The sequence below is a fragment of the Terrapene carolina genome, unplaced genomic scaffold (assembly GCF_002925995.2).
Source record: "Terrapene carolina triunguis isolate 2854851 unplaced genomic scaffold, T_m_triunguis-2.0 Scaffold194, whole genome shotgun sequence".
NCBI lineage: Eukaryota > Metazoa > Chordata > Testudines > Emydidae > Terrapene > Terrapene triunguis.
The window spans coordinates 9,566,429-9,583,220 of NW_020664545.1; the positions used below are offsets into that span (position 1 = coordinate 9,566,429).

General features: G+C 54.5%; 1 protein-coding gene across 1 annotated transcript in view; it reads right to left on the reverse strand.

The window, feature by feature from the left end:
* ADAMTS10 (ADAM metallopeptidase with thrombospondin type 1 motif 10) overlaps window positions 1–16,792 on the reverse strand; it is an 82,169-nt gene that overhangs the window by 51,399 nt on the left and 13,978 nt on the right. The window contains exons 3-6 of the mRNA XM_029912271.1: window positions 11,559–11,718; window positions 6,397–6,614; window positions 4,247–4,330; window positions 3,513–3,658 (exon numbers count right to left, since the gene is read on the reverse strand). Coding sequence (XP_029768131.1) covers window positions 3,513–3,658; window positions 4,247–4,330; window positions 6,397–6,614; window positions 11,559–11,718 — 608 coding nt within the window. The remainder of the gene's footprint in view (window positions 1–3,512; window positions 3,659–4,246; window positions 4,331–6,396; window positions 6,615–11,558; window positions 11,719–16,792) is intronic.

Genomic DNA, 16,792 nt, shown 5'->3' on the forward strand with positions numbered 1-16,792 from the left:
CCCGGCGCCCCTGGGCCTGGCCGTTCAGAGCCCCGGCGCCCCTGGGCTTGTGAATGTAAAAAAAATTGCTTGAGTCCCAGCACCTTTTTAACTACAAATTAAGCACTGCCTGCTCCCCAGTAGCCTTTCCCATGAGTGTCCGAGAGCCTCACATGCCCCAATTAATGAATCCCGCCTCAGGCTCCCTGTGAGCCACCGTTCACAGATGGGGACAGCGACGCACAGGGAGGTTACGGCAAGGCCTACGTTTCCCAAAACAGCTGCTCATTTTGTGCGCCTCGGTTTCCGGAGGAGTCCTTTACCCAGGCTCAGACGGGGGGACCCGAGCAAACTCATGGCCGCCGCTTTGGACAATTTTACGCCAGCAGAGATCTCTCGGGGCACCTGACCTGGCTGCCCTGATCTCAGCACGGCTGGAGGGGGAGGCGTTAGAGGGCTCGGAACGGGGCTTGGCTCTGTGATCCGCTTTCCCCATTAGTCAGCCCCAGCCCAAGTCCATTGAGCTTCAAGGCGAGGAGCGTGACGCATATAGTCTGTCAGGATTCCTTCACCTGGGGGGTAGGTACAAAGAAAAGCCAGAGCTAAGCGCCAGATAGGAATACGCACGGGCTTTGGGAACTAACAATTCCGTGACCCCGGCCTTTCTTGAGTTGTTATACGTGTGTGTGTGACAGAGAGAGAGAGAGGATGATGGAGGGTGGGCTGGAATAGCAGGGGTGTTGCTGGTCAGGAGTGAGGTGCATTGGCAGGGCTGCCTGTGGGCCCAGGGCTCAAAGGGTGGAGGATGCTGAGTCCAGACAGAGCCATGAAGGGGGGGAAGCTCACGTGCCAGCCAGCATTATAAATCGGCCTCGCTACCGCTGGCTGCCTCACAGACCCTGAAACCGGGGAGAAAAGCAGCTTCCAGCAGGCGATGGGTTAAGAGTGACAATTGCTGGTAGATGGCTCCTGGCCCTCTGGCCTCCCCGCTCGCTCCACGTGTCCAAACCCCTCGCCCCCGACAGGAAACCGAGCGAGGGGGAAACATTCGCCGCTTTGTTTCGAGCGGATTCCGCTAAAGCCTTCGGAGGTTCTGACTTGACACGTCTCCGGCAGAGGCAAAAAGCCCACAGCTCAGCAAGATGTTATCGGGAGACAGGGAATTTATTACAGACAGCTCCAGATGCGGTAGGCCCTTCCCAGGGCTGGCGCGGGAGCTGGCCCCGGGGACTTGGGCCCAGAGAGTCTCTCAGGGTTAGTTCAAACATCTGGCAGGAGGCCGAGGAATTCGGAGTCAGCGTCCGCGTCCCACACGCAGCAGCCGCTGCGAGCCAGGGAAGGTGAAGTCGGGGCTGACAGGGCTTTGGCTTGCCCCTCCCCCCCCACATCAAAAATTTCACAAGCTCCCCTGACATGAGCCAGGCTCCGTGCAGCTCCTGCAGCTGAAGGGAACTGGAGCGAGTGTGCAGCGTGCTGGGGAGGCCAGCAGGAATCGGCTCCTGCTTGGAGACTCCCCGCTCTGCTGCTTTCATTTGATGACCTTCCCCCTTCGCTTCCTGGAGGAAAAAGGAAGGTGCAACCCCACCCCCCGCCCCACACCACCCGCACGTAGCCCACTGCAGTTGCCCCAAACTTGGGACGTCCAACCCGTCTCCACCCGGAGCCCCCCACCATTAAAACGGAGCGTTCCGGTGGGCGAGGGGCAGCCAGTGCCTGTCAGCCCCCACTGACGTGCCAGTCTCACGCCCCATAACCAGCGCTGGGCTCTCAGGGACCCCCGGCTTCTGTCTTGCTCAGCCAACGTGTCACAGGTGGCTGGATCCAGTACACAAAGCAGGTCCAGCATCCCAGGGCCAGAAGAGGTGCACCCTGTTTGGCCAGGTAAGAGGGCGGGACAGCTATAAAGGATCAGGGTGAACCTGAGAAAGGAGAGGGCGGAAGCAGCTCCTGGGAACGGAGCAGGCTCCAGTGGTAAAGGGGCAGGAGCTGGACTTCAGGGGCGGGTGCAAGGAGGCCTTTCAACGAGGACTAGAGCCAGGAAAATGAGGGGGATGAAAAGCCAAGCCCAAGCAAGGCAGAAGTTCGGGTTATGTTTATATTTTTAGTTTGGGATTTTGTGGGGAATTCCAGGGGAGAGTCCTGAGGCTCGCAGCCCCGCAGGACGGGAGAACCCAGAGAGGCTGTAGGGGAGAAGGCCTGACAAAGGTCACAGTAGGAAGAAAAGCCCATGGAAGTACCACCGAGGAACTGGGGGTTGTAGGATCCCGGTGCACGGTTCCCCGGCCAACCACTAGTACAGCGGCATGAGGCCGGAGATGGGGGACAAGGACACCTGAGGTCTAAGACACCTGGGGCTTGCCTTAGAGCAGAGACTGCATCAGTCAGGACAGGGCCGGTGAGAGCTGCCAGAGACCGGGGGGCTTTGGAAGGTCCCCGAAGGAAGTTGCGGTTGGTTCCTGGGAGAAGGCTGAAGGCAGGAGAGCAGCAAGAGGGGTTTGCTGGCTGACTTCCCCTAGCCAGAGGACCAGGGCTGAAGACAGCTGAAGGCCGGAGAGCAGCAGAGGGAGTTGCCTGCTGACATCTAACCTGGAGAGCTGAAGCCGAGGGCTGGAGAAGGCTGAAGGCAGGGGGGCAGTGGAGGAACTTATCTGCTGACATCTCCCCGCTGCAGAGCTGGACCCAGGGGAAGAGTGAGAGGACCGGGGGAGTGAGGGATGCTCCCCTGATGAGGATGATCTCCCAGAAGAGAGGCAGCAGGGGTCCCACTCGGAAGAGTGGGGTTACACTCCAGCTGGAAGGACTTGGGTGGCTGTCCTGACAGAAGGACAGGAGAGGACCAAGCCAGGTACGGCAGAAGACACTGGAGAGTGGAACGTGGGGCGCCGAGGGCCTAGATGCCCTGGGATTTTAAGGGCTCCATGCGCAGGAGGTGACAAATGGACTATGGGTTGGGACTGATGTTTTGGGATATTTGCACAATGTTTCTGTAATAAACTCGATTGGGAGGGGTATTATCGCGGCAACAGAACCTGGAGTACAGTTATTGGGTCTCCGAACGAGCGACACTGAGGCAGACGGGCCTGTTGTGCCATGGCGTGCCTCCGGAGAGCGCTCCAGGTGGGGCTACCCTATGCCCCAGGTTAGTTAAGCCCTGCACAGTTCTCATATCTGCACGGTGGTCATATAGAACAGTACGGCCCAAAACACCTGGGCACGTGCTTCTATCCCATTGATTTCAGCACATATCCTTCTGGACAGGCCGGGTGAATTCTGGGAAGGCATCGAAGGACTGTCAGCACTCACGGGGTTTAGCCTGCGTCCGCACTGCAAAGGGTGGGTTACCAGCCTAGGCAAAAGCCTCGCTCGGGCTTTAGCCTATAGCCCCAGAAGGGCCAGCGAGCCTTGGGGTAAAGCAGCTCCATGCTCGGGAGAGGTGGGTTTGTGTCTGGATGGAAGAGGTTTGAGGGCAACACCTGGGTAAGTGTCTGGGTCACCTCTGCAGCGAAGAGGGACCCGGAGAGCGGGGGCCTTACCTGGTGATCAGCACGGCGGTGTCGTGGTTGGCTATGCCGTTCTCAGGGATGGCGTTCCCATTGCCGTTCCGGTTCACAATGGATTTCTGCCACTTGCAGAAACTGTCCAGGGATTTCCCAGCGTGGTGGTTAATCTCCAGGGTGGGCTGGAACGGAAGTAAGAGGAGAGCGTGTGACATGGGGAAGGTGCACTGCCTCTCCCTAGATGAGCAGGGGGCTAAGTCCAGCACTGCTTCCCTCTCCCATTGCACAGTGGGGCTGTGGGCATGGACTGGTTGGCAGGCAGAGGCGGGGAAAGTACAGCAGAAGATGCAGGTCCTGCCTGGGAGTAGAACTGCAACTGGCTCCCTGCAGCAACCCCTTCTCCACTCTGTCCGAACAGAGAATTAAGCCCCCAGTAAATACTTGAGTCCATTCAGGGCCACAGCAGGTGAGTTCTGATGGAGCAAAGGTGGTCTGGTCTCTAGCCCAGCAGGTACCTGGCACATGCACAGCAGGTGTGCTGCACCTGGGAGAACCTGCTTTGTGGAGCAGCACACCAGGTGCGCGCTGCATGGAACCCGGACCGTTCAGCAGCAGTTCACAGCTTTGCCATACGGGAAAAATACAAGATTTCACAAAGCCAGGGCAGCACTGCTGGGTCAGGGGGTCATGACTACACTGCACAGCTGGGGTGGGGGGGTGGGGGGTTGGCAAAGCTCCCCCGCTAGCCAGAAGCTCCGCTGCCACCTTACCTGGTCCTCAGTGAGAAGGATCAGACGGGTCACAAGGATATTGACAATATTGCCCAGACTTGAGTCCTGGAAAAGTTTGGCAACCTGACCTCCAAGAAACAAGAAAAGACAAGTCTTAAAAATGAGCTCAGCATTGGGGAGAGGGCGTCTCACGTGCCCGCTGCTGCTTTCTGCTTGAGCGTTTATTGGTGTGTAGAGGTCTCGCCCTCCGCTGTGGGGAGGCCTGAACTCAAGATACATGGTAGCCAGCGACGGGCTTGAGCCATCACACTGGGATCTGGATTTCGGAACCTAACAAAGGCCGAGGGTGTTCAGATCGGGGCTCTGGTTCTGCCCTGAATCTAACAGAAAGCGCCACCTCTCTGGATCTTCTGCTGGAGCTCAGAGGGTGAAGGCCTCTGGCTTTGGGGCTGCACTGTCCTTGGGTCTGAGCGTTGCTGAGGACCATGCATAGGTGCAGGGAACAACGTGGTGAATGTTTTACATCACGTGCAACAATCAGAAACGGGCTTATTTTAAAATCTAGCTCCCGCCTTAAACTACACACAGAACAAGTCCCAAGTCTAGCTAAACGGTGTCCTGCAGGGGACGGGGCAAAGAGCCAGCAAAGACAGGCTTTCATACCTACTGTCAACAACTTCCCAGCCTGTCTCCTCTCACGGGAACACAGGAGTCAGCACACCCGGCTCACCCCCTGAATCCATCTCGCCTGGTATCCTGCCTCTGTAATAATCCGCACCTGGTCCTATTGCGTTCTGGGGAGGATGCATTGAGCCCGGGAACTCAAATAATTACGGGGGACAACAGAAAATATAACAAGGGCGGGTGTGAAGGTCAAAGGGTCAAAAAAAGGGAACCCAAAGGGGACCATCAAGCAGAGAACCCTGGACAGCGCCCACTGCTCCTCGAAGGTGTCAAGGGAGCCAGCGGACGCCGCCCGGAGGAACTCTGTCCGGGTGCGTGAACAGAGGGAGGATCGGAAATAGGCCCCAGAGTCGCAGAGAACCCCCTCAGCCATCATCCTCTCCCCGGTGTTGTAGATGGCCACTTTGGCCATCGCTAGGTGCTGCAGAGGAAGTCCTTCCCTGTCCATAACTCACCTGGAGACCTGAGCAGCATTGCATGGAGGGATGGGATATAGTCCTTCCTAACCCTCATGTCAATCAGCTTATGCCCTGAAGCATAATGATGGCCGCTCTGTTTTCCCACGTGTTTCACCCTTTCTCCTGCTCTATTCGCAGTGCGGATCATAAGGGAGGTGCTGTTTAGAGAATGGCTTTTGGTCCCCCCTATGAGATCTAGCCTACAGCTGGGGGCTTCAACCTTTTTTCATTTGCGGATCCCTAAAACATTTCGAATGGCCGTGCAGACCCCTTTGGAAATCTTAGCCATAGTCTGCGAACCCAGGGGTCCATGGACCCCAGGGTGAAAACCGCTGCCCTACAGCACAGCTGTATGGGGCTAGACTTTGCCACTCCTAGTCAGATACATTAGCACCCGACTCCAGAAGTGGTCCCCATGGGCTACACGAAGAACTTTAGGCTCTGCCCGGAGTAAGGGGTGGCGTGTAATTGCTCCACCCCAGCAATAGCTGTGGAGGGCCTTCTGCTCCCGACACCCCTCACCCTGGGGGTGGGAAGTAAGTTACTGCAGGCCTCCAAAGGGTCCGCCCATTCCCCACTGCTCTCTAGCCTCTCCTGATCCATGTGCTGGCAGTGGGAGCACTGGGTCTGCCCCACACCAAACCCGGACCCAAGAACTGGCTGGGTCGATCTTACCCACCTGAACAAGGAGGCGGGGGCAGAGCTTTCTCCCGCTTACTGTGCCCTGCTCGGCCGAGGGAGATACGGGCACAGTCTGGCCTGTTGTGATCCGCCCTCCCCAGCAAATACACAACTTGGGTTTTGGGTCACCGTGTTTTAGGCCGACCAGGCCATGTCTAGACTCAGGTTGTGACCTGTCCCAGGGCTGCCGATGACCCTCCAGGAGGTGGGGCGCCCTCTGAGTGCAGCACTCTTCAGTCTACCTCCCACCTGCTCCCTGGCAGCCGATCCCGGTTCGCCAGCAGTGTGGGCACACGGCTGTCCCCTGGCTCCCATCCCGGGGGCCACAGGGACCCTGGGGGGCCGTGATGTGGGTATAACACTTACAATATTCATGATGGCCAGGATGTACTGCTCTATGTCCCGCCGCCCGTGGTACCCCACCATCATTTTATCGGCCACCACGAGGGTCTCCACGTAGCGCTCGGTGCTGACGGATCTCTTCAGGGGCAGCTGGCCTCGTTGACTGTTATTGCTCGATGGTTTCAGAGGGGAGGGCTTGAGCGTCCGCAGCCACCAAGGTCTCCCCTTCCAGGGCTTCTCATCTGAGGAGAGAAAGGGGCTTTCTGGCTTTGGGGTGTGCTTTGGTGCGCGTGAATGGGATTCATCACAATCCTGTCCTGTCAGTTCCCCTTGCAGCCCAGCCCTGGTAGCCACCCTCCTCGCCATCTGCCCTTGCACTTCAATGCCGAGGCGGGCGGCACCTTCTGCTACCCCGAGCCGGAGCCCTTTCCTCGGCGCGGCCCGTGCTCTGCTCCGTCGTGGGGAGCAGCTGCGCAGATTTAGAAACTACAAAGAAATAACCTGAAAACAAGGCAACGGCAAATCATTTTCTTCTCCTTTTATCTGCCGGGACCCGAGTTTGAAATTCGGGATTCCCCCTGCAGCAAGGGCTGCAACCTCTAAGGGTCCGTCTACACTGTAAAAAACAACCCCACAGCAGCGAATCTCAGAGCCCGGCTCAACTGACTGGCGCTGGCCGGGCTCATGCTAAAAATAGGGCTCAAAATAGCAGCGTAGACATTCCCGCGTGGGGAATGGGGCCTGGGCTCTGAAACCCAGTGAGGAGGGTGGGTCTCGGAGCGTGGGCTCCATCCCGAGCGGGAACGTCTATGTGGCTATTTTTATCCTCACAGCAGGAGCCTGAGTCCATTGACCTGGGCTCTGAGACTCACTGCTGGAGGTTTTATTTTGCCGTTTGGACGTACCCCGAAGCAGCAGTAGGACTGTGTCATTTTGCTGCAAGCTTCAAGAGCAGTTGGTGCCACCAGTTGGTGCACCGAGCCCTCTGCCCCCCAATTGGCTGCCTCCCAATGGCTTCAACCTCCCTGGGCATGCTCCTTCCCCACCGCCAAACACTCATGGTGACTTCCCCTAGGGAGAAGCATCTTGCAAGGAATTCTGGGAGCTGCGGTCTGCTGGAAGGCTGTGGCCAATGCTCCCATTGACCTCACGGACTGGGAAACCAGAGGCAGGGTGAATTCATGTCCTCTCTGTCCTGACGTGGGACTCAATCCATAACATCCTCCTGGGCGGGAATGCGGCCGTCTCTGGCCATCAGGGAGAGGTGACTCTCCGTCATTGCCTTGCGGCAGCTCGGGCTAGCCCACTGAGGCTGACAGGGAGGAGCTCTTTGTTACACACAGGCGAGGCTGGGTTGCTCAGGCCGGTCGGGGCGCAGGGGATGGGAGGGAGTGTCGCTGCTGCTGCGGCCAGTTGTGCTGTGGTTGTGCTGAGCTGTATTTGGCCTGTGGCTCTTACTCTGTGGTCTTTGCTTTCCAAGAAACAACTGGGAACAGACTCGCGTTCGTCTGGAAGCCGGGGAATGTGGCAAAGAGTCAGCACAAGGGGACTCTGCTGGCTGCCTTGTGTAATGCGGGGCCAGGAGAGTCCAGGTCGTCTCCTGATGCTCCAGCAGGCACAGGTGGGACGTAGCTCGCCTCAGACCCCTCCTCAGGCACCAGCCCTTAGAGCTGCGCTTCCTCAGCAGGTCAGGGAGATGCTGGATTTACGTGCTCTGGGTCAAACGCATCCTGCAGTGACATTCAAACTTGCCAAGGGCCTGGGGCAGCTGGGAGCAGCCCCCGCTCTGCATTCTCTGACCCTGACAGAGAACCCTGTAGCTTCTCCTTTCATCTTCCTTTAGTGCGATCAGCAGGAGCCTTCCCAGGGCAGCCTAGGGGTGGGATTGTCGCCTTGCCACACACTACAGACAATGGGGATGAATCTCAGATCCCCTCTGCTCCCAAAACAGAGGCCCTGGCCCCAAAGGAGAATCTCCCCTCCCACTGCAGGACCTACCACACACTATGTATTTCCGGTACATATATAATATCCAAGTGTCTGACAATCTTTAATGTCTTCTCCTCACCAGGGAGGCAGGCCGTGCTGCTCTCCCCCATTCACAGAGGGGGAACTGAGTCACAGAGGCTAAGTGGCTTGCCCCAGGACACACAGACAGTCTGTGGTAGAGCAGGGAACAGGGCGCAGGTGACCCAGGTCACAGGCTAGCACCCTAACCACTGTTCTTCAGCTCTACACACCCGTGTGCATACACCACACAGTGCATTAGAATATGATGCATAATCAGATCAGTTAGTCCGTAGGCTCTCTGTGGCAGGGAGCAGTTCTCTGCCGGCTGATCACAGACCTGTGCACGGCGCTGGGGATTGGTACGGCTGGCACGACAGAAAGGATTCGTGATAGTGAAATGGGGCCCGTAGGTGGGGGTTCAGCATCGTTCCGCAGAATGGAGGTCGCCACAAATTTTGCAGCTGGAAAGGACACTTCTACCGGCACCCTCTGGGCCATCCGTATCTGGGGGTTCATCACCTCTAAAGGAGTCCTGTCCTATGCTCTTCTAGGGCACCGATCATCAGAACCCAGATGGCGAGGAGAAGGGGGAGGGCCGCCCAGTGGAGGGGTAAGAAAGGAAGGTAAATATATAACTGCCCTCCTTTCCCAATACCTCCCAGAGCCCACGGTGACTCTCGGAAGCTGCTGTTTCTCTCCTGTGAATGGCTCCGGTGTTCTCACCCTGCTCATGGAGCATCCGACAGCAGAGCAGCGCAAATGTGACTCACACTGACAAAGGGAAGTGTAACGCTCCAGCCCAAACATGGGCCAGGCCTTGGGCTCATCCCACATGGCAAAGGGGGGGTAAAGCCCCAACTCGCCACAGCCGGGGCCAGAGATCCAGGATGAGGGGTGGAGCGGCACCATCCGCGCACACACTGACATTCCTCTACCCAGGGTATGCCCCTAAACACCAGGCACTGATACATAGAGCACGCCTCTAGCACACAGACACAGTAACACAGTACACACACACACACAGACACAGTACACACACACACACACAGAGTACGCCTCTAGCACAGGCACAGCACACACACTCAGCACCAGAGACTCACGCAAACATACCGTACCTCACCCCACACCTCCTCACACAAACACATCCACACAGAGACACAACCCCTACCCGCAACACAGAGATACTCACACAATGCACCTCCCTCCCAGATCCCCCCTCTCCACAGAACCTCCCTCCCAGGACCCCCCCAAAAACCTCCCTCCCAGGTTCCCGCCCCCCCACCAACGGAATCTCCCTCCCAGGTCCCCTCCCCCCACAGAACCTCCCTCCCTGCTCTGCCCCCCCCGACAGAACCATCCTCCCAAGTCCCTGCCCCCCAGAACCTCCCTCCCAGGTACCCCTCCCCCCCAGATACCGTTCCCCCCACAGGCACCAAAACTCCTGGTACTATACCCCACTCAAAGAATCACCCAACCTACAGTCCCCCTCACACCGTGCATAGACACTTCAGTTGTGCTCACCCCAAAGTAACAACGCTCACCCACCCACCCAGAACGGAGAGGCCCACGAACACTCACCAGCATACACAGATACCCGCACGCACAGGACATGCTCAAGATGGCGCCTCTGATGCAAAGTCTGGATCCAGGTCTATGGTTTGGGGGTATCGGGGTCACACAGACACTCACCAGCTCAGTGTCTCATCCTCAGACTGCGAGGGGAGGGCGTGAGATGAGGAGGGATTCCTTCCTTTAACCCTAACTGTATATATTTTGATCACACACACACGCACATTTTCAGAACGTTATTCATCATTACCCCCTTGTGCGGGTGCATCCTTTAATTACATGAGCACATGCTAATTTTCCACAGCACCCCCGCCTCGCTCAGCGCATCGGATGGACGGCGCTCAATTAACGAGCAACTAGTCCAGGTTTTCTTTTCTCCTCATTGTTCGATGTGGATCCCTAGGCCTTATTCGCTGCATGCTATTCATCCAGTCTCAGACTCTTGCACCCAGTCCCAGTCTCCTTGCCCAGCAGTCCCAGTCTCCCCCACCCAAACACCCAGTCTCAGTTTCCCTCTCCCCCCAACCCTCCTGCCATCCTCTGGTCTCATTCTGCCCCCAAACACCTCCAAGCTCCTTGTCCCAGTCTAATACCCCAACCCCCACTCCAGCTCTTGTCCTAGTTGAGTCAGGTGGCTTCCTTTTCCCCGGTGCCTGCGCTCAGCAGGGGGAGGGGGGCATTGAGACCACAGCTGAGACTGGCTCCCAGCTCTCAATTCCAATGCCTGAACCAAGACCTGGCCCAGCAAGTCCTGTTCAGTGTGGACGGAATCTTCAGGGAATTGAACACCAAAGCTCTAGAAAGTCTCCACTGAGCATGTGCAAACTGGAATTTTTCAAAGGCTTATAACTTGGCCAAATTTGGGTGGATTTTCATGGGGGCAGCAAAAGCCACATCCCTGACACAAAGGCCACCCGCCTGCCAAACTTCAAGTCCTTGCTACAAAGCATGGGGTTGCTAAAGCTTCTGAAAGAAAAAGGTCACCGGGATCTTTTAACGTTAGCAAAGCAATACATTTTTCACTGCACCCAATCTCGGAAACGGCTGAACTGCGTTGGCTGAAATGTAAAGTTACAAGCAACGGGAAACTGGGTCTTATAATGGAAAGTGTCAGGGAACCTTAATAATAGCCAGGTGCTGCCAGCCCTGCCTATAACTATCATAGCTTCATATAATCCCTGCTGACACCGAAGGGACTCTTCATCCCTGTGTGGTGACTATGGCATGGGTACAGGGTTAGTCCCCGTACGGGCACTTGGAATCATGTCCCTAGTCGAGTCATCTGCCTGGATTGAACTCCCGACCTCTGGATCTAAAATCTCTTTGAGCTAAAGAGCCAATCCCATTAGTTTACAGGCAGTAGCTGACTCGTGATCTTTTATATGTGGCCTAAGCTTTAGAAGGGGACAGAGGTACAGTGCGATAGCCTGGTTTACATTTGGTTTCCAGAGTTGGCATTCCTGGCCTCTCTGAAACAAGCTCGGCAACGCCAGATTCTCATGGATGGGAGAGAAATCTGGCTCTATCAGCGGGATTATCTGGCACACACGGAGGTGACTATCACAGCGTTGGGGAGGATTTGAGGGTGTGTCTGTCGACATCGATACCTAAAACGCCGCAGGCCGCGTCCATGTGTGAGTGCTGCAGAGACGATCGCTTGTACACAACATGGGGGCTTCCCTCGCCTTCACTCCCTGTGCTCACGTTGGCTCCCAGGCTGAGAGGCTCAATGAAATACTCTTCCTCCTCGGCAACGATCACCCCGTGCTGGAAAAGGAGAGAGGGAGGGGGCAGTGAGGAGGGAAGCAGGGTGCTGTCTCCCATCTGCAAAACTCCACCCCCCCAGGGGACAAAGAGGGTAAGAAGCATCAGCTGCTGTGGATGAAACAGGAACAGAACTGAACCTTCACACAGAGCTTAAACCAACATAGCCTTGCTTGCGAGCTTAGTCCAGGGTTGATTGTGGAACTATGAATGTTTTCTGGGAGCATTCACATATTCAGTATTAGCCAAAGTCATACCTAGCTCCCATATGGTCCTTTTCATCCACAGAGCTCAAAGTATTTTACAAAGGAGGTAAGCCCTTTAAAGGTATTTAGATGACTAGACCTAGATGTTTCTGAAAATCTCACTAGGCACTTGTTTGCAACTTTAGGCACCTAAATACCTTTGAAAATCTAGCCTAAAGTCACCTAGCAATCCAGGTCTCAAAAGTCCCAGGCCTGGGAGAGGGGGTGTCTACCCACTAGACCACACAGTCTCCTCATTATGTTTCTTCCTTCACACTAGGTGATTGGCCAGCTAAGGCTTGGTCTACACTGAACATTTAGGTCAGTGTAAGAACAGCTAGGTCAATGGAAGAATACTTCCCTCGACCTAGGTACTGTTGCTCGGGGAGGTGGTGTCCCTACACCCACCGACAAACCCCTTTGCTTGGTCTAGGCTGTATCTACACTTGGGAGTTATGCCGGCAGAGCTATGGTGCGGTAGCAATGCTAGTAGAGTGCTGTAGTGTAGACATGGCCCAAATCCGCTGGCATTGCTTCTGGTCCCTGACCAGCTTCCACTTCTGATTCCCCCCCCCCTTGATTGAACATATCTCAGCGGTGGCTGCACAATTCGCTTTCTGCAAACCGGTGTGCAAGCAAAACTCTGCCCTCCTGAAAAGCAGTCAAGAGAGGGTGGGGGACCACTCGAAATGCAATTCAGAACCAGCAGGATGCCTGCGAATACTTTTCCCTGGAGCCTGCCCGGCTCGTTAGGCCAGACTAAGGTCTAGGTGACCTACAAGGATTTTTGCCAGCCTAAATTCGACAATCAGCTCAGCTCTGCATGGTCTGAGGGACGCCTCTCTATCTTAAGTGCTTATATGGTCACCGTTATGCCCGTACATGAGCACCTCACAATTGTTAATGTATTTATCCTCGCCCCACTCCGGTAAGGTACGAAGTGCTGCTAACCCCATTTCACAATCGGCGAACGGAGGGAGAAAGAGACTTAGGGCTTGTCTACACAAACCTGGAGTTCCCAGCAAGCTGGGGTGTGAATCTGCCCTGCAGTAGCCTGCCGCGGACCAGCTGTCCGTGTGAACCCTTTGATGAGCCTTTTTGAAACAGGCATAGATCAAAGTGCATTAAAGAACTGTTCAGGTGGGTCCAGACAGTCCGTCTGTGGGAGATTCACAGCCCAGCTTGCCGCAGACTAATTGTGCAGGTAGACAAACCCCAAGCGACTTCTCCAAAGTCACGCAGGAAATCAGGGGTGGAGCAGTGAACTGAATCTGAGTCTTCCCGGCTAATCCCCTAACCACTGGGCCATGCTGCCTCTCAGTGCTCATAATTAAAGCACAGCCCTGGGAACAGTAACATTTGGGTTCCTTTCCAAGCTCTCCCACTGCTTGTTCTCTGGCAAGTCACTTCACCCCTCTGGCCCCAAGCTTCTCGCTCTGTGGGGTGAGACTGGAGATCGATAAAGCCCCCTGAGCTCCTTGCATGGAAGGTGCTATGTAAGTAAAATAATGATTGCTGGGAACGTTGGGGTGAGCATTCTTTGGGGGTCTGTGCTGCCTCCCTAACAGGGCTCTCTCTGTCTCCTCCTTCCCCCCTCTCCCCGCTATGAAAGCTGAATCAGGGGAGTGTGCACGCCGCGAAGTCCCCATCTCCATCGAGTGCTGGGGGATTTCCTTCTGCACCAAGCTCTGTTGCTCTTGGCCCGGCTCCACCTTTTCATACACAAGCGAGGTAGTGTGAGGTTAGCCTGGCGAGGATTCCAACAGAAAGCCGAGCGTCGGCCTGCAAAGCCAGCTGGCTGCTGGCTTTGTGGGACAGGGGGAAGGAGGTCACTGCCGGCTTATGGTGGAACAGCGGGAAGGGAGAGCATGGAACTGCCTGGAAATCGTGTGCTGCTAGAAAAGGACCCTACCGATCTGCCCGGGACATCATCTCTGGGACCTCTGCAGAGTTTCTAGTGTGCAGAGGACGCCACCGCCTCTCCTGCCCATGCGTGTGTGAAGCTCTGACCTTTCTGGGGTTCAAAAGCAGCTCTACAATGGGCCAGGCTCAGTGGCTTGGGTTGCTGACATGACATCTGGCTGCTGAAAGGGGGCGGAACGGAGTCCTTCGAGATGTAGCTGCGGTTTGTGGGGGAGATGAGCCGGACATCCTGTCTGCGCTTTGCTCAAGTCACCTGCAGAGCAGGAATGGGCTCTGAACAGTCTATCCCATTCGCTGATAGCCAGGCGTGGGAGGGTTTGAGCGCTGAGCCGGCAAACACTTACACGGGATATTGCTAACGACACTTGCCTCCTTTGTGAAGTGCTTTGAGATCTGCGGATGCAAAGTGCGATGTAAGAGCTCGGGATTATTATATAAGCTTCATGAGTAAAGTTAAGCACGCCTGTGTTTGGAGGACGGGCCTTGATTCGTCATTCTTACGAGTTTTGACTCGAGAGGGATCCAAGCCACAAAGTTCACGTCTGGATTAGGCTCTGGATCCAAACTTCCCCAAAATACAGGGAAGTTTGGAGTTGGGAGGCTAAGCTTCTCAGATGCCACAGCACTAAGGGGTTCAAATACTAGGGGGATGGGCTGCCTTATAAAAATGAGAAAGACAGACAGGCTCCGTCTAGACATAGGAGCCAGTAGTGATAATCAGATCATGATCTTGATGATACCAGAGGTGGGAGATATTCACCAGAGCAGAGCTCTTGGGTCGAACTCGGATGGATAGCGAATTATGTTGACTTCCAAGGTCATTTTCCCGCCCCCAGTCTTAATTAAATTAAAACTGTTGCAATCAGGAAATTAACCCCACCTCCAACATCACCAGATAAAAAGGGCCAAGTTCTACTCTTACTTCCCTTGGTGTAAAAACCAGAGTTAATTCCAGTGACGTCAGTAGAATGACTCTGATTCACACCAATGCGAGAGCAGGATTTGATCCCAAGCATTACTCATGCCAAATGTAAAGGCCTGAAAAATTCAAGGTTCAGAAAGAAAATCAGACTGTTGCACAATAATTAATTCCATAGTCCTTGATGTTCAGATAGAACTGACAGCAAAGGAGGGCCCGCATAGGCTGTCTGTCTGTCTGAAGTATTTACACAGCTCCAATCACTAGAGTATGTATTAATCATTATTATTATTATTTGCATTGCAGTAGCACTTAATAGACCCAGTCATGGAGCAGGACTCCACTATGCTAGGTGCTAGACAAACACTGAACAAAAAGACAGTTCCTGTCCCAAACGCCGTACAATCTACAGTATGTATTTGTCTACAGGGATAGAATGTTGGCTCATAGGGTTTTATCAGTCCCAATCTCTACTGCAAGGTTACAAACCATGGAGTTCTTTTTGGCAGAGACAGCAATGGGTGCTGTTTTTTACTCCGGGTTTGTACAGCTCCCAGCACAATGGGGTCCTGATATGGATTGGAAGCCTGTAGGCCCTACTGCAATACAACTTATAATAGGAATAACTTACCAGTTAAATCTTTATCGAACCCGTTAATAATTAGCGTTAAGGAGGAACTGGAATGTTTTTAAACCCTGTCAAAAGCTCAGAATGCCACGTGCTATGCCTCCCCGTGAATATTAATGTTAATACCTAGCCTGTCTCCCCCAAAGCACTTCACAAAGGAGGGTAAGTAGCATTAGTCCCTTTTTACAGATGGAGAAATTGAGGCACAGGGAGGCAAAGTGACTTACCCAAGGCCCGCAGCCATTCAACAGCAGAGGAGGGAGTCGAACGCAGGCATACTGATTTGCAAGCCAACTTTCCTAACTACCAGACTATACTGCTCCTTGGCCCTAGCAGCAGGCATGATGTCTTGTGAACTCAAATCATGGGAGGTAAAGGAAGGAAAGTGTGATTTTCAACTCTTTCCTTCTGAGCTGAGGTTATCTGTGGTGCTCCCAGGCACCTGGGTCTCGGGGATCCCAAACAGCCAGTGGATTGAAATATTGCTTTGTGTAATGCAAGGTTTTCAGTTCCCCTTTAGGGCCGCCTCCAGCTGTTTTTCGTTGCAGGCTTGTTGGCGGCCTTGCCTTGCTGGCAGCTAACAGCCTGTGCAAGTTTTGGAATCCTGACCATTCTGCCCTTCGCTTCCGACAACTTAAGCCTCGGTGACTTTTATTCTGTTCAAAATGAAGTGTAGCAAAGAGCACATTGCATGAGGCAGCTCTCAGTCCTGGGATGTGTGCGCATTTGTGGGTAGCAATGGATACAGGAGATAGATGTGTTCAGATCTGCATGTGTGTTCAGATGATTGTGAGTGTGGTGTAGATGTCTCAGGGTGTGTTTAGATATCAGGGTAGAGAGTGTGTGTGTGTGTATGCACAGGTAGCTAGCAATATGAGTCAATGTGTATCTATGTAATTATCAGTGGGCCAAACTCAGAAGTGACATAAGGTGTGAGCTATACATCATTAAGTGGGTGTGAGCTGGTGTAACTTACATGCTGAGGCAGTGGTGGGTGCAATGGGGAGGAGTAGCAGGAAATTCAGAGAACAAGGGATGGTCTGATTTACGTTCCCCCTTCTCACCCTCTCTCCTCATGTCAGTTGCTTTTCCTGCAACACCCATCCAGCTTCTACCTCCTTCATGTACAATTTACACCAACGTACGCCAACTGGCACCACTTAGCAACATCTAACATACAGCCCACTTTACATCCCCTCTCAACTTTGCTCCGTGTGAATGGGTGCAGGAAGTTGGCATGGGGCATGTCGGCCATAAGGAACAATCCTGCACTGGCCCCTGGGACAGGGTCTGGATGAACTAATAGGTCTTTTCCATCTGTATTTTACTGGAGACAGAGGTAGCAGGTGAGAGAGAGGAAAA